At 41.4% G+C, this 20,363-nt stretch overlaps 2 protein-coding genes across 7 annotated transcripts in view; one reads left to right on the top strand and one right to left on the bottom strand.

The window, feature by feature from the left end:
* The first annotated feature begins 12 nt into the window (after positions 1-12).
* The window catches only part of KIAA1257 (uncharacterized protein KIAA1257 homolog), a 141,874-nt gene continuing 121,523 nt past the window's right edge, over positions 13-20,363 (top strand). For all 5 annotated transcript variants that reach the window (XM_040646663.2, XM_040646661.2, XM_040646662.2 and 2 more), the window contains exons 1-2: positions 13-218; positions 12,026-12,141. The gene's annotated coding sequence lies outside the window, so the exon portion shown is untranslated. The remainder of the gene's footprint in view (positions 219-12,025; positions 12,142-20,363) is intronic.
* On the bottom strand, positions 1,992-19,824 carry RAB43 (RAB43, member RAS oncogene family). Of its 2 annotated transcripts, none has more exons than XM_015293064.4 (3): positions 19,563-19,824; positions 9,859-10,036; positions 1,992-8,889 (listed from the first exon to the last, which is right to left on the bottom strand). In XM_015293064.4, exons 1-3 carry the CDS (start codon positions 19,770-19,772, stop codon positions 8,636-8,638), a joined length of 642 nt encoding a protein of 213 aa, XP_015148550.1. In that variant the 5' UTR covers positions 19,773-19,824; the 3' UTR covers positions 1,992-8,635. The 2 variants fall into 2 exon arrangements, with proteins under 2 accessions (XP_015148550.1, NP_001264831.1); NM_001277902.2 differs by having other exon boundaries at positions 8,483-8,889; positions 9,859-10,042.

A 20,363-nucleotide genomic window follows, 5' to 3' on the forward strand; every position in this document is an offset into this window, starting at 1 on the left:
GCGGGGGGCGCTGTCCGCCATGTTGGCTGTGCGCCATGTTGGGTTACCTCAGAGGGGCGGTGGCGCCGGGTTGGGGGAGGCCGTACGCCGGAGGACTGTCTGTTCTCCATGCTGTTTATTCACCTGTATTGTGTAAGTAGTAGCCACTGTCCCCGCATGGTTTTCCGAGGCCCACGGTATTTCAAGTTCTTCATCCTCATGGACCAAACCCCACGTTGGTAAGTGGTAAGTTGGTAAAATGCTTCAAAAATGGCAGGTGCTAGGATGCCGCCATCTTCTCGTTCTCATCCTCTCTTGGTTTCAAACAATTGCTAAGCACTTGGTCCCTCCTCAGTGGTCAACGTTTGTGTTGGATATATCCTGCCCTGGCAGTGGTACACCTGAAGGCAGTAGAGAGACATTGCTCCCCAAGTTTGTCTGTAGGTGACTTCAAACATATTCGAAATATGCTAGCTTTATTTAATTTGTGCTTAGTGTTAGTATGTTTTCCCAAATCTAACAATTGTTTGGGCTTTCTTCAGTGAGAAAATAAACAGGGGAAAGAAGTGACACTGGTTTATTTATTTTTCCTGTGAAATGTGAAAAGGCAATAGCAGTGGAAAGGCCCCAGAGCATCTGGGTTTTGTTTCATGGGGGGGGGGGGGGGGGGGGGGGTTGCAGAGACCAGCAGACTGCTGTCATGTTTTCCTTGTGCTGGATTTTCAGGACTTCAGTTTGCCAGCTCTGTGTCAGCTACTTCTTGTTCAGAACGGGTTTCAGAGTGATGCACAGAAAGGAAAACTAACAAATGAATCACAGAAACATTTTTCTAAGCTTTGATTTTGCCACTGTAAGTGGCTTTTGTTCCCACCACCTACATTTGTATCTCAGTGGGGTAAATTACTTGTTAGAAGCAATTATGTTCAGTGCAGTTCACCAAGCTTGTAGTGTCAGCACATGGTGCACTGAGACATCATTCTGCCTTTGTAATGACTGAATATGGTGTTGTAAACTGATGTGCAAATACATTTGAAACTAATGCACCTACATGTTGTTTTCAGTTATGTTGATTGCACAGACAGCTGAAGGTGTGTGAATTTGCTCAGGCCAATGCTTCTGATCATTGACTAACACAGTCTGTATTCAGGTATTTTGTATATAAAGTATGGATTTTGAGGTGATGAGATTTATCTTGCTTTGAACATTCAAACAGCCTGCACATCAGAAGTTTCTGAAAAGAGTGTTTGTCAATTCTGTGAATAACAGATCAATATGTGTTCAAAATGGCAAAGATTGCAGACACAAAGTAAACCCACCTGAAAATCAGCTGAGCCTGAATCTCTTGCTTAATTAATCTTAAAAGATATTCCTCTTTGCTTCTGTTGATCTTGTATGCCAGGCTCAGAATCCATGATTGTGCTAAACCTGTGCAGCTGAACACCCAGCTAGGCTTCCTGCAGGTTTATCTGTTACCTTCTTCTGTAGCAGAAGCAGCGGTTGTAACATAGCTAAGAGTATTTCTGAGAATTAGAAGTGCATTTTCAATGGGACTCAAGTCTCATCTCTTGCTTTATGACAGTGTATCTGTGTTTATGCTTTCCACTAGTTTAATAGTTGAGTTCCTGGCCATAGATGAGGATGCTTTGTTTAATTTATGGTAATTAAATAAAATTAAGGGTTTAAATATTCCTTAGGGAAGGTGCAGTTTTAACCACATTGTTTACATTTAATTGTAAACACTGAGGAAAAGTTATCTGCACCTTTCTAGCATGGAAGACTTTGAATCCATTTTATGTGCATGTGTTTATGTAGGCAATGGGCAGTTATAAGTATGTGTAAGAGGAAGTGTCAGGTACTGCTTGTTTAACAGAATACATTGAACTGTCCTGTCTAAAATTAAAAGAACATACAGCACTGTAGAACTGGATACAGAATTTCTTAATCTTGATTTTTTTTTTGTCCTTGATAATCAACCACAGCAAATTACATGCATAAAATAACCACAAAAGATATTAATTGCCAAATGTTTACTTTAATTAAATCTTTTTAATGATACACAGTACAATGTATCTACTAGACTACAATTCACAACAGAAAGCAGGTTTCGTATCTGCTTAAAAATATTCTTCATAATAAATTCATAAATAGATGAAGGTAAAGTATAAAAAAATTACTATAGTATGCAAGCTTGCTCCCTTGTCTCCTCGTATTCCAAATGACCTAGTCAGTATTGTAATAGGAGAAGTAGCTAGTGATGATTACAAACATACAGCCTGCATCTCTCGAAGAAACCTTGGAAAAACAGCGACAGATTTGTCCTAGAAAATGCAGAATATTCTTAACACTGTTATCCTCTAAACCCTTCAAATCATTTTGGAATGCAGTGAATGAATTCAATATGAATTAGAGATTTGTATTTTCTCCCCGGCAGGTGCGTGAGCCAGACTCACTTGAGACTCGACAGTTCTAGAGCTGTGCATCCTCAGGAGACTGAGTGTTACAGCTGTCACGTATCAGTGAGCGAGGCACAAAAGAGGGAAAAGTTGGTTGAGCATCTGACCATCAAAAATCTTAGCATCTCTCCACAAAGACAACATAAAATCTTAAAACAGTTACAAATAACTAAGTTCACCTTCTGCTCGGTATGCCTGTATCTATGCTATATCTGGGAAGAGGAGCAGTGTCTGACCTCATGCATTGGCTTCCCAGGTTTTGAAACGGTATGCTCACATAGCACTGTTTCAAAACTTAACTCCACAGACTGAATCCCTTCTATTACACCACCAAGCTGTTTCAGCAGTTACTCATCGGTACATCACTCTCTCAAGAAAACACACATAGAGTTTTCTTAAGTACCAAAACACTTTTCATACCTAGAATGGTCTATTTTTATACCACTTACAAAGGGGAAAAACCTTATTTATGCATGGCATTGAAATAGGGAATTAACATGAAAAAGAATGAGTATGCTCTGCCTTTTGCATGAGTGTACTGAGAATCTAGTTCCACACAACTCTTGTGCTATTTTACAGCAGTAATTGCTGAAAATTCAGCTCTTAACTCTTATAGATAGCTTCCAATTGTCAAGGCAAGTTGGCATGCCACATTTAAAGGACAATCTTTCATACCTTTGTTTTCATATGGAATAGTTTAGATAGCCAAAATGGTTGGATGCTCTAAAAAGGCAATTTCTAAGGAAACGGTCTTCCATTTAACGTTTTCCTGTTTCTGTCTGCAGAAAGATACGTGTATATATCTTGATGGATTGAATGATTAGAAATCACAACTGCTAGCTTGCTCCAATGTTGGTCATATGTAAAGTACTTTATCGAAGTCAAAACCTACAAAAACTTGGATCCCTTCAGCTAGCTATTACATTTCAACAATGTGTCCTTTAAGATGTCTTGGTGAGTGTGGGGGGCTTAAGACTGAACCTCCTACAGTGTAGCCAACTGTGCTGTAGTTTGAGTAAGAATAAACTTAGTAGGGGAACTGTGGTTCCCAGTATCTTAATCCAGAATTTAAACATCAAAAATGTAAATGCAGGATAGTATTTTGGTTTATGAGTAATTTTAGAAAGATATTTCACTTGTGGTAATTCAGCTGGAATACCCAAGTTTGCATGGTTAAGCAAGCTTTAGATGGAAGCGGCTTAGATAGAAGCAGCTTTAGGAAGCTGCTGTACCTACCAGATGCCTAACCCTGCTTACTCCACCTCATCAGCTGAATGAGAGCAAAGCTAGACTTAACTTTTTTTTTCAGAGTACAGTATTATATACACGTTACAGATCTTAAGTCTCTGTCACAGAGGTGGGAGACGGGTAATTATGCATGTGCAGAAAACCTGTGGGTTACAGTCCCACTGTGCCCCTTCAGAGATCTGTGATGAGATTTTTTTTTGTATATTTGAGGTTGAGAGAATAGAAATCAGTATCAGCAGCTCAGTTCAGTAATCACTTTGGAAAAATATCTAAAATTATCTTGCAAAAGAAACATACAAAGTAACTTTTTAATGATAAAAGAGCCTCCATTGTTTTCTTTTATTGATTGCAATGATGTTGTATCTGATCCCCCACCATTCTCAGAGGACACCCCTGCAGAAAGGTGATGTACTTTTACGTTAAGCTACTCTGTTGTGTACACTTCGCTACAGCTCAGCATTCCACCTTTGCTGGAGGTAGACAGCCACCAAAAGTCAAGCAGGAAAACCTGTAACTACAGTGTATTGCTTTAACTACGGGAAGGAAATTACTTGCTTTAAACTGAGTAATCATTGACTAAACTGCCCAGGTTTGATGAGATAAAGTAGAAAATTCTTCTTGGCTAACTCAGGCGTAGGCTTTACTTTTCTCATTCTTGGGAACTGACTGTTTACTTGTTTTCCAGTGGCGTCATACAAATCAGTATGTCAAAATTAAGCAACTGTTGACACAGTCTGCCTTCAGTCACACCTAAAGGTATACAGGTAATCAGGGTGCCATTATCAGTATTAGGGTGACAAACCCTTGTTGAAAAGAGACAGTAAAAACAAAGGAAATTTAAAAAAAAGAAAAAGCTCTTCTGTTCTTCAGACTAAAATGAAATGATAAAAAGGGGTACAGAGGGCTAAACAGGTGCTGGGAATGTCTTGTTACAGAATAGCTCTTTTTTTCCTAAAGTGCATGGTGGGGACTGCGTATAAGTGCTTGCATCTGAGATTTTTGCTGCTTTGAATAGTTCTATGACTATGTTCAGTAGAGTTGAAAGAAAACTAACATGACCTGCCCAGCAAAAACTAATGTATGCAGAAGGCTTGTTTTCAGACCAAAGTCTCAGTGGGATGGTCAGCACTACAACATTAAAACTGAGAAAATAAGATACTATTTCCCAGATCTTTAAATCTCTTCCTCTAGGGAGAAAAAGAACTATCAAATCTGAGAAGAGCTCCCAGTTCCCTCAGGACTGACATGAGAAGGCATTCGAAGGGTAAACTGGATGCTGACTGGCTATGAGATTAAGTGATGGAGGTGTAAATCTCAGTGGAATAATATATGCCAGGGAAGCACTGGGGAAAGGCTTTAGTGTTGAGCGTACTACTGCTCAGATGCATGCAGAATGTAAAAGTTTACTGCAGTAATGCATTTAAAATACATGCGACAATCTGTTCTTCATATAAATCTGGTTTCCTCTGAAGTCAAAGAAGAAAACTGAGTAAGAGCCCCAGCTTTCATGAAGCTCTAAGAAATCTATGCAGTGTGAAGAGAGCTTCATCTGGCTTTGCTACTCCCTCATACAGTCACCTGCACTTTGAGTGCACACTACACTGAGAATGGTAAAATCATCAGGACTTTTCTTCTGTTCTCAAATGTTTTAATTTATATATATGATTTGTTTTGCAAAACAAATATTAGCAGGGTTCTAGGTTTACATTTATTTGTTACAATGTTTACGTAATTATAAATATTTGTCAAAATTTCCATCCACAATGATGGACTGGATATAAAATTAGCTTAAATCAAAAATCAGTACAGAGTAACACTGCCCACGCTGCTGGGAACCACATTCTGCTGATGACTTCAGTTCAGTATTTGCCTCTGCATTCCATTCTTAATTGTTATAGGGCAGGGATCAATGTTCCCTTCTGCGCTTATGTAATATTTTGCACACTTTGGGCACTGCCAAAACCAAATGATAAATACATGGTCAGCCAAGGAGATCTGCTTAAAGGCAGTTACTGCACCATAGTCTTGTTAATGATCAGCTGCCAGTAAACAGGGCTCTTGGCAAAAGTTTACGCTGTGAACTCTAATCATGTGCTACTGAATTATTCACTTGATGTACATCAGTGCACATTTGTAACCTGAGAGTTGAAACCATTTTTTTTTACCTGTAAATCTCAGGTTTATTGCTACTCGCTCTCTTCATCCAGGCAGCCTTTAGAGTTAGAGGACAAAGCTGACCTGAAGCCAAAGTCTCCATCTTTTTACAAAAAACAAACCTGAACCAGTGAGGGTCATCACTGGAAGATGCAGTGAACAAATCACTGACTGTATCTCATGTTTTCTGACTGAGACAAACTCAACCTGCAGGCAGAGTCACAACCTTCAACCATAGCGTAAGAGAGAAATGGGAGCTCATACTAAGGAAAGGTCAGCTCCTTGGTCTATGGCTACTCATTTACTAGATGGGACTGAAATTTAAGGAAATGGATTTCTCCATTTACTGTTTAAAAAAAAAAAATTCACTGCGCTGGAAGATCTGTGTTACTTTTGTGTCTTGTTCCAGTTTTAAGTTGAGTTACTGTGTAAACTACTGCTTTTGAGTAGTAGCAATACTGTCCTTAAATGCACATGAAACCTTATCCACATGGATTAAATAATTTGGCACTAATCCTGCAGATACTGGAGGCTGAGCTTATCTGAGGGTCCATGTGCATGCATGCAGACCTGCAGGCATGTAACTGTAAACTATAAGAAGTCATGACAAGTGCAATGCTTGCCAGTATTCTGTAGCTTAAGGACCATCTAACCAGGAGGAAAAACAGTAATCAGGACTGAATTTTAGCTTGGACTGTCTTCATAGATTTTCCTGGGAGTGGAATGCAAGATTTCTAATAACAAAGGCAGACTTTGGACAATTCTAATTTTTGGTGTTTAGCTACCACTGGGAACTCACTGCCTGCTATCTGTGGATGTAGGAGAGCTGGATATGTCCTGGAAATGCTACTGGGTATGTCCCCAAAATGCTACTGAATACTGTGGCTTAATCCGCCCTTCCATATAAAACATTACAGTTGTGAAAACAATGCTAACTGAAAAATGTAAAGCCCTTTCAGTCTTAGAACTATAAAACTTGAAATCTAGTCCCTTAGATTAGAAGCAAACAGGATACAAAGCCTTAGCAATTCTTCAATAATCCTACCTCATACTTTAAAACAAAACAAAACAAAAAAAACCACAAACAGAAAGACCAAGGAATGATTTAATATTTTCTGTATGAAGATGAATAGCACTGAAATTAGGATCTATTAGCCCTTTCTTCAGTCTTCCAGACTTTCATGATACCGGATATGCTGAATGGCTAAAACAGGTGTAGACCTGGTAGCAAACCAATCCACCTGGTCTTTTTTGATGCAAGATTTTCAAAAGGGTCAAAGTGACTTCACTTCATGTGGGTGCTTTCTGTAAATGAGCTACTTTAAAGTATCTGGATTGGAAAAATCACTTGTCGCTTCTGAACACCTTTGTTTTAAGCGCAGATTTAAAGATAAGCCTGCTTCTGCTCCTTTTCCTAATCTGAGTTTGTAAGGTGCTTCAGCGTGTAAATCCAGGGAGGACTGCTGCCATCAGTACTTCAACTGTATCTACAACATGCAGTACAGAGCTGAATCTGAAAGACAACTATATGATTATGAAATCTATTTTACTTAATAACATGAGTTTTGATCAACAGTAAAAGATTTTCCCTGCTAATTGTTTTTAAGAAATAAATAGCAATTAGTGACAGGGAGAGAGAAGCAGAGGAGTACAAAGGTGGGAGGCAATCCCTCATGAAGATGCTAGACTCTTAAAACCAAAAAGCTGCAATGCATGCAGTTCTCAGCTACTGTGAAGTCTTCTTTCTAATTACATGCCCAGATTATATTTAAAAAAGATGGTTAAAAATCAACGGAATCCTACTTATACCACTTAAACAATAAACACTCTGGTAACGTTATGTCAAATGTATGACCAGAATTAACCCTGTATATGACCGTGAGGCACATGGCAAGGGATCATGGCTACCAGTCAGTTCAAGGTTTCTCCAGTTCCTGTTTCCAGTGGTTCAGGTCTTGAGCTTGAAATGAAATTAACAGACCTGAGGGCAAAAAGTCCATGATGCTCGCTTGAAAAAGGGAGCTATCACTGCAAACAGTAACAAATGCAATAGATTTACCCTCTTCTCAATTCTACATTTAAAATGACTAAACTGGTCCGACCCTGCCCGACAGCAAGTCGTGTGATATCGCTCAGGGTGATTTTGCTATCTGTTAAAATGATAACTTAAGAAAATGAAAAAAAAAAACCAACCTGAGAGAAGGCTGCCCTTCCTGGGCCTGTTCCATTACTAGCTAGCAATCCACATGCTCTTGGACAGATGACTGCTATTTGGTCCTATAATTATGGGTATTTTGAAAACTGAAATACCTTTATCAAAGACACTCCCTGTCACTTGTAGGCTTTCTGGTCATTGGTGGAGCACTGAGGATTTGAAGAGACGCTGTCAAGCGTGCCTATTCTAGAAGTAACCTTCTTTGCCAACAATCCCATGCTAAGTGCTTCAGTACTTTGGATGTGAGGCAGTCTTTTCCAGCCATCTGTCTCCTACCCTGCATCACCGGTTCAAAGTTTTTTTCCCACTTTCGTACCTGGCATGATGGTTACAGAAAAGGAAATGGCAGGGAAAAATGCTGATTAAGCTCTTTCAAAGGGCCTAACTTTTAGGACTACCTCTCAGAAGTCCCCTTATTTAAAAAAAAAAAAAAAGAAAGACACCAAAGCAACCAGGATAGTGTCTAACTAACTTCTACAAAACGGCTGGTTTCACAGAAGGAGGAGAATATGGCTACTGTGCTACTCAGCATTAAGGGTAAAGCACCATCTAAATTCCAGTAAAGTCGGATTTCACCTAGCTCATATCAGCAACCACACCCCCAGCCTTCTACAACGTCTTTGCTGTCAAGCTTGATGCTATCAGTATTCTTCTCACTGAACATAGGGCCTCCATGCCTCATCATGAGCTCTGTAGCCATCTTCACAAAAGCCTCCTCCACGTTGCTGGAGTCTTTTGCAGAGGTCTCTATGGCACAGATGATATTATCATAGCGTTCAGCCAGACTCTGAGCTTCTTCCAGCTGAACCTCGCGAAGGTCACTTAGGTCAGACTTGTTTCCTGGAAATAAGAAAGAGGAATTTATGATGACTATTTATGCCAGAGCTAGTGTTTGGTAGAAGGTCGTTGTGTCACCTAGAGCAGCTGCAGAATTTCCATTCTTGGAGATTTTCAAAATTCAGCTGAAAAGGCCATGACCAACCTGACATCAGCCTTGCTTTCAGCAGGAGGTCGGACTAGGTCATCTCCATAAGACCCTTCCAACCTGTATTTCTGTATGACTCATATGTAGAACAGAAAAAGTCAGTAACCAGAGTGACAGGATTGGAGAGCAATGGCTGGAGACTATAAAGAAAGAAAAGGGGGTTAGAAATCAGAGCTAAAGTCGTTTTGTGAGAAAAAAGAAAAGGAAGACCAAGTGAAAACAACAGTCTTCTGGTTCCTAAGGACATCTAGGATACTGAAGTCATACTAGCAGATTCACAAGCCCCAAAAATGGTGTCTGAGTCAGAAACACTGGAGCTGGGAGGCAATATTGCACATAGAGAACTGATGGATTCTAATTGCACTGAAGTTCTTCCAGAATCCTTGGTCTGCTGAAGGGTGTGGGTGCACTGATCCATCAAAACGTCTGCTTGATATGATGGAACTTCTTGCCCTAGAAACCTTACAATTGTAGTCATCAGAATAGCTATATAGCAGCTCTGCTTCATAACCTGGGTATCTTGGGTACTCACTTCACCGCTAAGTGAGACACGAGGGTTTAGAAGCTGGCTTCTGATGCAAAGCTGCCTAATGCTTAAAAGAACTTAATCAAAGCAGACAGGCTTCTTAAGCATATCTGTCTGATGAATCAGCACTTTCTGATTAAAAAAAAAAAAGAAAAAAGGAACATTTCCAATCAGCCCTATTACATACATTTTGAATTCAAGCAAAACCAAAACTTTTAACCATCAATATGTACTATTACATTGCCCAGAATCCTGTAGTACTGAGTATTAATATTTTCATTCTGTGATTTCAACTCACCAATCAGTAACTGTACTATGTTGGAACCAGCATACTTTCTCACATCCTCGATCCAGCGAGGAATGGACAGGAAAGAGCCTCTCTTGCTGATATCATAGGCTAGGATTGCTCCATTGGCGCTGCGGTAATAACTCTGTGTGATAGTTCGGAATCTCTCCTGGCCAGCTGTGTCCCAGATCTGCAACTAAATAAAACAAAGCATGCAATGACACACTGGCTAGTAAAGGTTTTAAAATATATTAAGTTTTCCTGAGTCAAAAGACAGGACTTGATTCAATAGCCTTGTCATAAATCTCCCTTATATGTAACACATTGTGGCATTACACTTTTCATGTCCTTAGATTATGATTTAAGGATAACAATGCATACTGGAGAACGTTTTCATACTTGGCTGCCTAAAATTTATATTTGCACTGAGATGCTTTGAGTTCCAGCCGGTGAGCTCTGATGTAGTCTGCTGTAGCAGGCTATGAAATTATCACTTAGGTGTGTTTAGACCTACGCCTCTGTCACTTCCAGATACATGCAGCTCCCAGCCACTTTGCTTTTAGGTGGTAGAACAAACTACATCCGAGCAGGAAGAAGAAACGCTCAGCTGATGTACTTTTGCCTAAATCCAGTAGTGTAAAAACTATGGGTTTAGTGTCGAGTTTTGAGTTCCCAGTACTGGATGTTCCAGAGGAAGAAGCCAAATAACTGAGAGTGCCCAAATATAATATCCTGCTCATAGGGAAAGTTTATTTTTAAATCCTCTTGTTTTACAGGTTGTCTAATGTCCTGGAACGTGACGGCTTATGTCATAGGAGCTTTTAATCTAAAGTAACTGTGGATTCTCATTCTCCATATAAATCTCTAATCCTTTCTGAATCCTTCACAGCTCTTGGGTACAATAAATAGTAACAATGGAAGCAAAGGTTTTTCTTTTAATAATTTTAAATTTTCTGTCTATTTCACTTCCTCTCCTCCTCATTCCCAAATGATGATAAATGAGACACCATTGCTTTTTTGTGTGCATGTGTGTATGTGTTTGCACAATTCATTACATTCTACATCTCCTCTTAGTTGGAACCAGACATAAGTAAATACTTTTGAGTCTTTTATTTTTCCATATTGTGGACCTTTTGTTAATTTGTTCCCCTCTCTCTGAACCTCTTTCTTTTAAAAAGCTAGTAGTAACTTCAGTGATGTTTTACACCAAGCAATACAGAACCATGTTCAATGTATTTATTTTACAGAGTAGTACTTTGTTTCTATCACCTGACTCTGCTGCATGCTCAAGCAGAAACTTTCATTTTGAAAAAGGCTGTGTTGATCAGATAACGTTCCTATGCTAAGTAAGCATTTAAATCTCAAACAGTGTATGCACAGCTTAAAAGGAATCGATTCAATGAAAAGGTACTTCTCAGTTTTGGTAACAGTTTTCTCAGAGAAGGGAAAGAGACTGTAATGGACTCAGGAAACCACAAAACCATGCTTATTATTGGAACTGTTAATGATCTGGAGAAGTAAACAGACAATTACTAGAGACAAGGAAGTTAATGGCAGGCTTTTGATGTTCTCTGTACCCAAGCCTCCCACTAGACCTTTTTGTCCTTTATGTAGTTTAAGTTTCAGCACTTGTTAAGGTCATGTGCAAAATAAGGCTAATGATCATCACCTAGTTCCTGGGAGGAGACTGAGAGAGATTAAACATATAGAAGACTTATAATATTTTTTAAAATAAAAATATTTTAGCCTGCACTTTTCCTGTGGTATAAAATGATTTACCTGTAGAGTGACTAAGCAAGCTGGTCTTGGGCCTTATGCCATATAATGAATTTTGAAAACATCTCTACATGTACCTTCCATGGAATCACAGAATCCTGGAAGTGAGGACAGATTTGAGGAGCAGACAAAGACAACTGCTTGCTCAAAGTGAGATCAAAACTTAGTTCTCTGAGGAGGATTTGCTCCATCATTTTCTCAGTGACCAAAATGAATCTGACCAGCCTGTAGTTGTCAGCATTTCTTGCTCTTTCTGAACTTGAGCATCACACTGGTGTCTCTGGTCCTCCCAGATTTGCACAGTCTTTCAAGAGCAATACAGCAACATCACAGTGACATGAGGAAGCTCTTACAGCACTCCCCGACATTTTTTACTCAAGTGTTTATGTCTGTGTGTTCACAGGACTAAATGTATGAAGTTGCTGAAGCCCTGAAGCTCTGCTGGGAATAGCATGGACCACAGGGTTGATCTTCTGAGGAGCTCAAACAGCAATCTTCCTCCCAGCCCGTGTGCTCCAGGTAGGTTCCTTCTCATAGAATTTTGATGTTTGTGCTTTCCTAATTGTCATTTCTTTTTTATGTAAAGACAGAATCCTTCAGCTTTTTGTGAGATCTTATTTATTGTGGGTTTTTTTTTTCCAATGCTGAAACTACTCTATGTGTTAGCTCTATCTCTGCGACATAACCCATAAGCATACATAACACCTGATAGATCTGTTTGTCACTGCTCCCATCACTTCTTGCAGAAGGAGCTAGGTGAGTGATCACTGTTTCAAGTAAAGTCAGTCAAATAAGGACATGATTTGCTTAAGTTAAACTAAGGCTACACTGTCATCAAAGACTTGCCCTCCCAGCTGCATATCCTTGCCCTCTCTGTGCTGAAACTAGCAGCTGTTAATCTGAATCACTATATGGCTTCACTCATACATGTTACTGAAAAATAAGGATTTTTCTTTTGTTTGAAGAGTTAACACTTTGCAGTTAAAATCCCTGGAGATTTTCAAGACTGGACCAGTTTAGGCCCTGAACAACCTGGTATGTTCTCAAAGCTGACTAGTGTGAGCAGGAGGCTGGATGAAAGACATGAAGTTCTTTCAACCTGAAATGCTCTTGATTCTATGATTTTAGATTTAAAAATGCACATATATCTGCATGAAAATAAATGATGGCAGGCAATCATGCTTAATAAAGCAAATTCAAAAAGCCAAGCTTTGCACTTAGAATAGTAGATCAACCCTAATACTCAAGGTTGCACAGTCAACTCTCATGATCTGAGAGCACGTGCACAGGACTCTTGTGGTTCTGCTAAGAAAGCATTAGGCAAAAATGTAGGAAAACATTCCATATATTTGTATGCACCCATGCTCCTTGGATGGTAAGGTAAGTCAGATGCTTTGTAGGCACTTCCGATTTTCTGCAGATGTTTCAGATTTGTAGTATTTGTACTGTTTATTTGATCTATCAATGTGCATGAGTCTGATCAAATTTTCATGGTGTTATGGAACTGTACATAAACAGCCATTTTTATGAGACTTGTGGAGTTACTTTACCAACCTGCTTATCTGAGGTGTGCTGCCTTAACTAAGATGCATACATATTCAGAGTATGTGAGGAAGGAAGATAGAGAAGCTTTATGGAATTATGAACTCCAGCAGATCACACATGCCTTTAAATCAGAAGGTGGTGAAACGTATGATGGCTTTCTGGAAAAATCATTCTTGATAGTCTGATTAGGCTCAAAGAAAGCAGAGTTGCAACCACAGAAACTGACCGTGTTGAAAATGGTGACTGATAGACTGACCAAAGAGCACAGTACATTAGTATTATCAAATGGTTTAGCATGGACTTGTCTTGCATTGCTAAACATACTGTTTATCAAAGGTTAATGCTTAACAACTGGCCTCAGGACTCTTTAAATAAATTGCCCTTCCCTTATTTCCTACATAATTTATTAAGTACTTTCCCAATTCTTCTAAAATATCATAGGAGTTCAGGTTTACCTTTGTTAATAATAAGTAGGTATATCGTGCAGTCAATGACTTCTATTGCAAAGATAGAAATGTCATTTCATGCTATGAATTCTTCAAAATATAGTAGCTTCCTTAAAGTTTCCCAGCACTGTAATGGTAGATGCAAATACGCCACTACATGATTCTAAACCAACAGATTGTGTCTAACAAATCACAGCACTACTTCTAAAAAGTCTTACTGAAACAATCTTGCAACTTAATCTATACAGTCTTTGAGGAAAGCACAAAACCCAAGCTCTGTATAGCAGTGTATTTAAAGTTACATTCACGCATGCAACAGTTACGATAAACTGATCCATTTGATTATTTTCCGTACAAAATTTTCAGAGAATGAAGAATCACTGTTTGCTAAGCATTCTGCATTCCTGTTTGCTTTGGTGCTAGGAGTGTCAAAGTAGTTGAGAAGAGAGCTGTACTTTCCTTTGGCTTCCTTGTAATAACCAATTAATTTATTTGTTTTTGTTTAGCAATGTTAGTAAATACAACTCCTTCTTCCTTTTGTTTTCCTTTCGTTCCTATCTATTTGTTTTTGTCTTTTTTTCTCAAATATTATGCATTTCCTATTTTCTTCTTTCTACTGTATATGATACCACTGCATGATAAATTTGGGATTTGTTTGGAGTTGACTCTCCCATCAGTCAGGAGTCAAGACAGCTAACAAGTTGTAATTTTATATTACTTACAATTTGGCCAGGTAATAACACATTGCATTTTGAACAGAATATATGTAGGTTGCTCTGAAAGCAGTGCTTCCTATTTTTTTCCACATAAGGTACAACAGATACAAGGAGCACAATACTACCATTTGATAGAGTCAATTCTCAGTTACAAAATGCTCTTTCTCAACACAGGCACCACCATTAGCTGTGCATTTTCACTAGTAACGAGCCAGAGCCTGCATGCCATGCTCATAAAAATAATGCACCAGTGGAGGTGACCCACTGTCACAGTGGCCACTGCTAAAAACGTACCACCCACCACGCCTCTGTGCTTACACCCACTGTTTGTCTCCATAAACATTCAGGAAGTGTCGATGAATGTCAATCTGTACAATTTTTTCTGCATGGAGGAATTCAGTTCCACTCCTTTGCTTCATACACACCTCCATGTCAGACATCATTCTGTCAGGTTGCCCCTCTGCAACCATCTGTCACATGGAGACAAAATGTAATGGAGTATTGGTGGGGAAGGCTCAGCCTCTACTGCCATACCACCATCTGCTTCTGACACTGCGGACCAACATAATAAAATAGGAGGCATTACTTTCAGAGTTTTCCTATTGACAGCATAAAATCTGAATAAAAGTCCAGAGCCTTAATAACACATGGACAGAAAAAGCTTGTAAGTTAAAAAATGCAGTGGTACATAAAGAAGTATTTGTTTTAAAAGGTAAATGTGTTTGTTTCCAACAATTCTCTCCTGCTGCTTTTCAAAAGACAGGGTAAGAGAAAAACAATATCGTAATGGAAAAAAATATTTACTGTATGTAAAATACTTGAAAATGGCAGCATGAAATAGACATTAAAGATACTCCATTACTTTTTCAGTCCACAAGAGGAGGGTCATGAGAAGAAATGTAATTTTGTTATTTCTAACCACAAGTCACAGACATGGACTTAGGAATGTCCTTGATTGTCATTATGCAAAATCTCAGTTCCAGTTTTATATTTCCTTACAGTGGCACAACTGTTACAAGATTTTTTTCTGTTTGCCACATTCTTTCTATCAGTCAAAGAACAAAGAATTATTTTATCAATAGGATTTTAATTACTATGCACTAAATCAACAACCATGACTTTTGGGTTATCTAGGGTTTAGTTTGCTAAGGAGAGAGTGTATAATAAACCACAACTGCAGCTTGTAAGACAGCACATACTAGAGCATTTTTGTTAATGAAGATAGCTTTACGAAATCAACTGTAGAATGGCTTAGATTGGAGGGGACCTTAAAGATGATGTATTCCAGCCCCCCTGCCATGGGTAAGGCTGCCAGCCACTAGACGAGGCTGCCCAGGATCCCATCCAATCTGGCCTTGAATGCCTCCAGTGATAGGGCATCCACAACTTCTCTGGGCAACCTGTTCCAGTGCCTCACCACTGTCTGAGTAAAAAATGTCTTCCCAAACTAACCCTTCTAAGCGAAATCTTCCCATTTAGTATAAAGCCATTCCCCCTGTCCTATTATTACCAGACTTCGTAAGAAGTTGGTCCCACTCCTGCTTGTAAGCTCCCCTCAAGTACTGGAAGGCCACAGTGAGGTCTCCCCAGAACCTGCTCTTCTCCAATCTAAACAAGCCCAGCTCCATCAACCTTTCATCATAGGAGAGAGAGGTGCTCCAACCCTTTGATCATCTTCAGTGCTCTCCTCCAGACACCCCTCCAACAGTTCCACATCCCTCCTGTACTGGGAGTCCAAGGCTTGGACACAATATTCTAGATGGGGCCTCATGAGGGCAGAGTAGAGGGGGATGATCACCTCCCTCACCCCTCTGTGGATGCAGCCCAGGATACTGTTGGCCTTCTGAACTGTGAGAGTGCACAGCTGGCTCACGTCCAGCTTTTTGTCCATCAGGACCCTTCAAGTCCTTCTTTGTAGGGCTGTTCTCAAGGAGTGCCTTTCCCATTCTGTATACATATCTGGGATTGCCTCAACCCAAATGCAACACCTTGCACTTGGAAATCAAGATGGTCATCACATGCAGTTTGGATTTTGACATTCCATTAGAACCCAAGCTACCAAATCTGCCACATCCCCACATGGCTCTGTGTGACATGGTCTGCTTTTTAGCCCCAGTGTCTCTGAGAGCCCAGGGCTCCCAGAAGCCTGTCCCAAGACTGCCAGCTCATATAATCCTACTGGATAGTATCTCGAACTGCAAATAGAAATCTTAAAGGAAGTACAAGAAGAGAAACAAACTTGATGGCATAGAGGGTTTACTTGTTCTTCCTCTCTGGAAGTGGTAAATCTCTGCAAATCTGTGTTAGCACATACTGGGGATTCTTACTACCAGTTCTTTATGTTTTGTTACTACAGAGAAAGTTTCAGTTACCGGGACCATCTGTGAATAGCTTCTTTCTCAGGCATTAGCCTCTCTCTATGTATGACGCTTAGTCAGCTTCAGTAGCTGCTGAAGCACTGGTGTATGAGATGTCATTTGAGACATTTGAAAGAACATAGCTTTAAGATGAAAGTCTTATTTCAGTTAGGAAAAAAAAAACATGTTATCTGCACATCCTTCAGCTTTACTCCCCCAACATGTTTCTTTTCCCCTATCCAACAAAAATGCATCTAAATGAAATGAGACTTAACATCCTTGGGCTCCAGCTATTTCAGGTACATATAACTGTAGTGAAAACACTCCAGGTTTTACACAGAAAGGAACACTAACGCAATTAACTTTAAAATGTTTGTTTGAATCTGAAAATAAGCATCTGATTCATACTCACTCAGCTGTGTTGAAATACTATCCTTAGCCCAACTAAAAATGAAGCGTAGGCCACTGGGGATGTGGAGGAGGTAACGTCCAAATGCTCCTTGGGACTTTTTTGGACACACTGTTGCTCTGAAAGAACTTCTGAAGATGACCCAGTTAAAAAAATGGATTTTTCTCATTTGTGCACCATTTGCTAAACACAAAACAAGCCTTCTCATTCCTTAGGAAAGTTCTGCCTTGAGTAGCATAAATCCACAATGAAGTTGGAGCCGCAGAGGGACATTGCCTGGCATGCATTAGTAAGGGTCTTAGCAGTCAAACAAACTTTATTTTAAACACATCTTCAATGTCTCTTGATTTGATGAACCCCAGTTAACAACTTATGTGAAACACTTTTAAGCAAGTATGTCTCACATGACTGGCACAATGAGAAACTGTGCTTGCAGAGAACATGTACAGGCTTGTTTACTAACACATCAGGATGTGACCTGTTCAGATAGCTGAAGTACTCTTCCTAGAATCAGTATAACCTGCACCAGAATCACACTTGTACGACATGTCAGATACACACACCTGATACTATCAGTTTAACTACTTGAGAAGGGAGCTCACAACGGTGTAAAAGAATGCCTCCTTATTTCCTATTTCCTATGAAATGCAGAGCAAACCTTTCTAGATTAGATGGACTGCTCTGAAATCTCAATCCAACTGGAAAAGCCTGACTGAAATTTAACCTTTGCATATAATTCACACCTTAACAGAGCAAACAAAAAAACGAAACTCCAAGCAATGTTTTCATATTCGAGCTGTGGCCCTGGCTCAGCAGCTAACAAAAACACTTACAAGGTAAATCAGCAGCATTATGGATTAATTCGCCCAAATTCGTGCTTAGAATAACATTCTTCAGTCTGTGCACCCCTGAATTTTCCTAGGGAGAAGTACAGGACAATCTTAGGCAAAAGGAAGCCTCAAGAGGCCTACATTTTCTTACTTGTCTTTTGTGAAGTACTGAGAAATAATCCGCAGGTTTTGTTACAGACTGGCAACTAACACAGGGGTACTCAAGCCTCAGTACTGCCAGCATGGAAAATCACACCTAGGGAGTTAGCTTTATTTCCAGGGCTAGTCCTGGAGTCCCCAGCCGACAACGCTGGCACCAGGGACAGACACATTTGTCCATCTGTGTGTGCCTGGCATTTAAAGCCAGCCAGGTTTCAGTGTGAGGAGAAACCTCACTACTCGCTGCTCACTTCCTGGAAAGCACAGAAGAGCACAAGCTGAAAATGTGCGTTTCCTGTTCAGCTGCTAACCTCATACATAATAGGAAAAGGTGGAACACCACAAAGAAAATAAATACCCTTGCTAGGTGTTGAACTTCTAATCTTCTTTTTGTAAAAGGTGAGCCTTCATTTCTTCCATTTTCTACTACTTTGTCTGCTTAATACTCTGCTCACCAAAGTTCATTTGTAAGAAAAAGACAATAGAGAACTTTCACCCCTACTTCGTTAAACACAGACCACAATTCAGCTGCAATTATCATATTGCTTTACCGTGTTTCATCTCAAAAGCTTTACAGTTTTATGATCATTTTCTGGGCAATGACTGAATTAGTTCTTCTTAGTCCCACTGGGAGTGAGCAGAGATAGCGGGACGACCTCATTCCGGAGGGGAACGGTGAAGGTTTTTGTACCGCAGCCCCCCACAAGTTGCTGTGTGCTGCAGCCTCTCTTTCCTACTGCCTGACGATGCTCCTGCACACAGAGGTCACATCTGTTGTATGGAGTTTGTGCCACAGAGTGAGGATAACCTCACTGGGTACAAATCGGGTCATCTTCCTAACCCAAATAACCAGCGAATTTTCTGTAGCACGAGAGGAGCAGAAGTCAAACTTAGGGTTGATTTTTTCTTTTGGATTTGAGAACTACAGAGGCTGCACTTTATAGGACACCCCATTAACGATGCCTTAAGACAACTTTTAAATATATCTGATTTAAAAAGCGTTGCCTGCCTCCTCGGAGGCTGCCAGTTCCACAGCCCGTTCTGCAAATAGAATCCTGCAGCCGAGGTTCTTTCTGGTTTGTAAACAAACCACCACCGGCCGCCCGGCTGGAAAGAGCGGCACCGCAGTTAAAGTACGACCCAAGCAGAGCGTGTCCCGAGGCGTGGGTTTGCAGGTGGGCTTCTCCCAGCCGGGAGCCGAGTGGTTACACAGCTGGTCCTACCGTAGCTAGCAAGTTGATATGCAGGCTCGGTTCAGCCCCCTCCCCAGGGCCGTTTGGGAAGGAGGCACCAGAGCCGCGCAGCCCTTCCTCCGAGCACAGCAGCACCGCAGGGATGGATAAGTAAGCAGCGGGATGGGGGAGCCGGCAGCGGGCCGGGCAGCCCCGCGGCAGCCGAGGGCCGCGCCGTGCCGAACGCAGTTCCCCCTGCCGGGCCGCAGCGCGGGGTGGCGGCCGTCCCTCGGCCCCGCCGCTCACCTTCACCCGCTTGCCCTGGATCTCCAGGCTCTTCATGGTGAAGTCCACGCCGATGGTGCTGCCCTGGCGCTCTGCGAAGGCCCCGGTTTTGAAGCGCTGTACGAGGCAGGTCTTGCCCACGCTGGCGTCTCCGATGAGCACCAGCTTGAAGAGGAAGTCGTAGCTTTCCTCGGGGTCGGGACCGGGCCCCGGCGCTGCCGGGCCCGGCATGGCGCTGCCGCCCTCAGCCTTCCGCCCGCCGCCGCCGCCGCCGAGGGGAGCCGGGCTCTGCGCAGCGCCCGCCGCCCCCCGCCGCGCCGCCCGGGCCTCGCCTGGGCCCGCCTCTCGCCCGCCCCGCGCCCGCCTCCGTCCGCTCGCTGCCTCCGGCCATGTCCGGCCGGGCCGCCGGAGGGGCGGCGTCGCTCCCGGCTTCGCCGCAGCCTCGTCTCGCTCGATGGCCTGCGGCCGCCCCTGAGCCGCTGCTGGGGCCTCGGTGGGACGGGGCCGGCTCGGGTCGCGGTCCCACCGACACGAGGCACGAAAACAGCGTCAGCTGTCACGGATAGCTGTGGGCTGCTGGTCACTGCCACTGGAGAAGCTACATATGCAAGTGTGTGTCCCCATTTTTTTTTTTTTTTTTTTTGGAGTGACGTTTTCCTGATACATTATTTCTGGCCCGTTTTACAGTTACATATATGCTGAAATAAGCAGGTGCAGTTGCACCATTAAGTCATCCAGGAAGTCCAGCCGATTTACTTCATTTTGCTTCTCGTTTTTTGGTCCGAGCTGGGGTGTGGTTTGTCTCCAGAGTCCCAGCCCAGG

The sequence above is a fragment of the Gallus gallus genome, chromosome 12, assembly GCF_016699485.2.
Source record: "Gallus gallus isolate bGalGal1 chromosome 12, bGalGal1.mat.broiler.GRCg7b, whole genome shotgun sequence".
In the NCBI taxonomy this organism is placed as follows: Eukaryota; Metazoa; Chordata; class Aves; order Galliformes; family Phasianidae; genus Gallus; species Gallus gallus.

Excerpts from the sequence above, each read along its gene's own strand:
- RAB43 (NM_001277902.2), bottom strand. The coding sequence starts at position 19,772 with ATGCCGGGCCCGGCAGCGCCGGGGCCCGGTCCCGACCCCGAGGAAAGC. Across the intron at positions 10,043-19,562 it reads TCCAGGGCAAGCGGGTGAAG|TTGCAGATCTGGGACACAGC; the intron begins GTGAGCGGCGGG and ends TGTTTTATTTAG. Across the intron at positions 8,890-9,858 it reads CATAGTACAGTTACTGATTG|GAAACAAGTCTGACCTAAGT; the intron begins GTGAGTTGAAAT and ends TCTTATTTCCAG.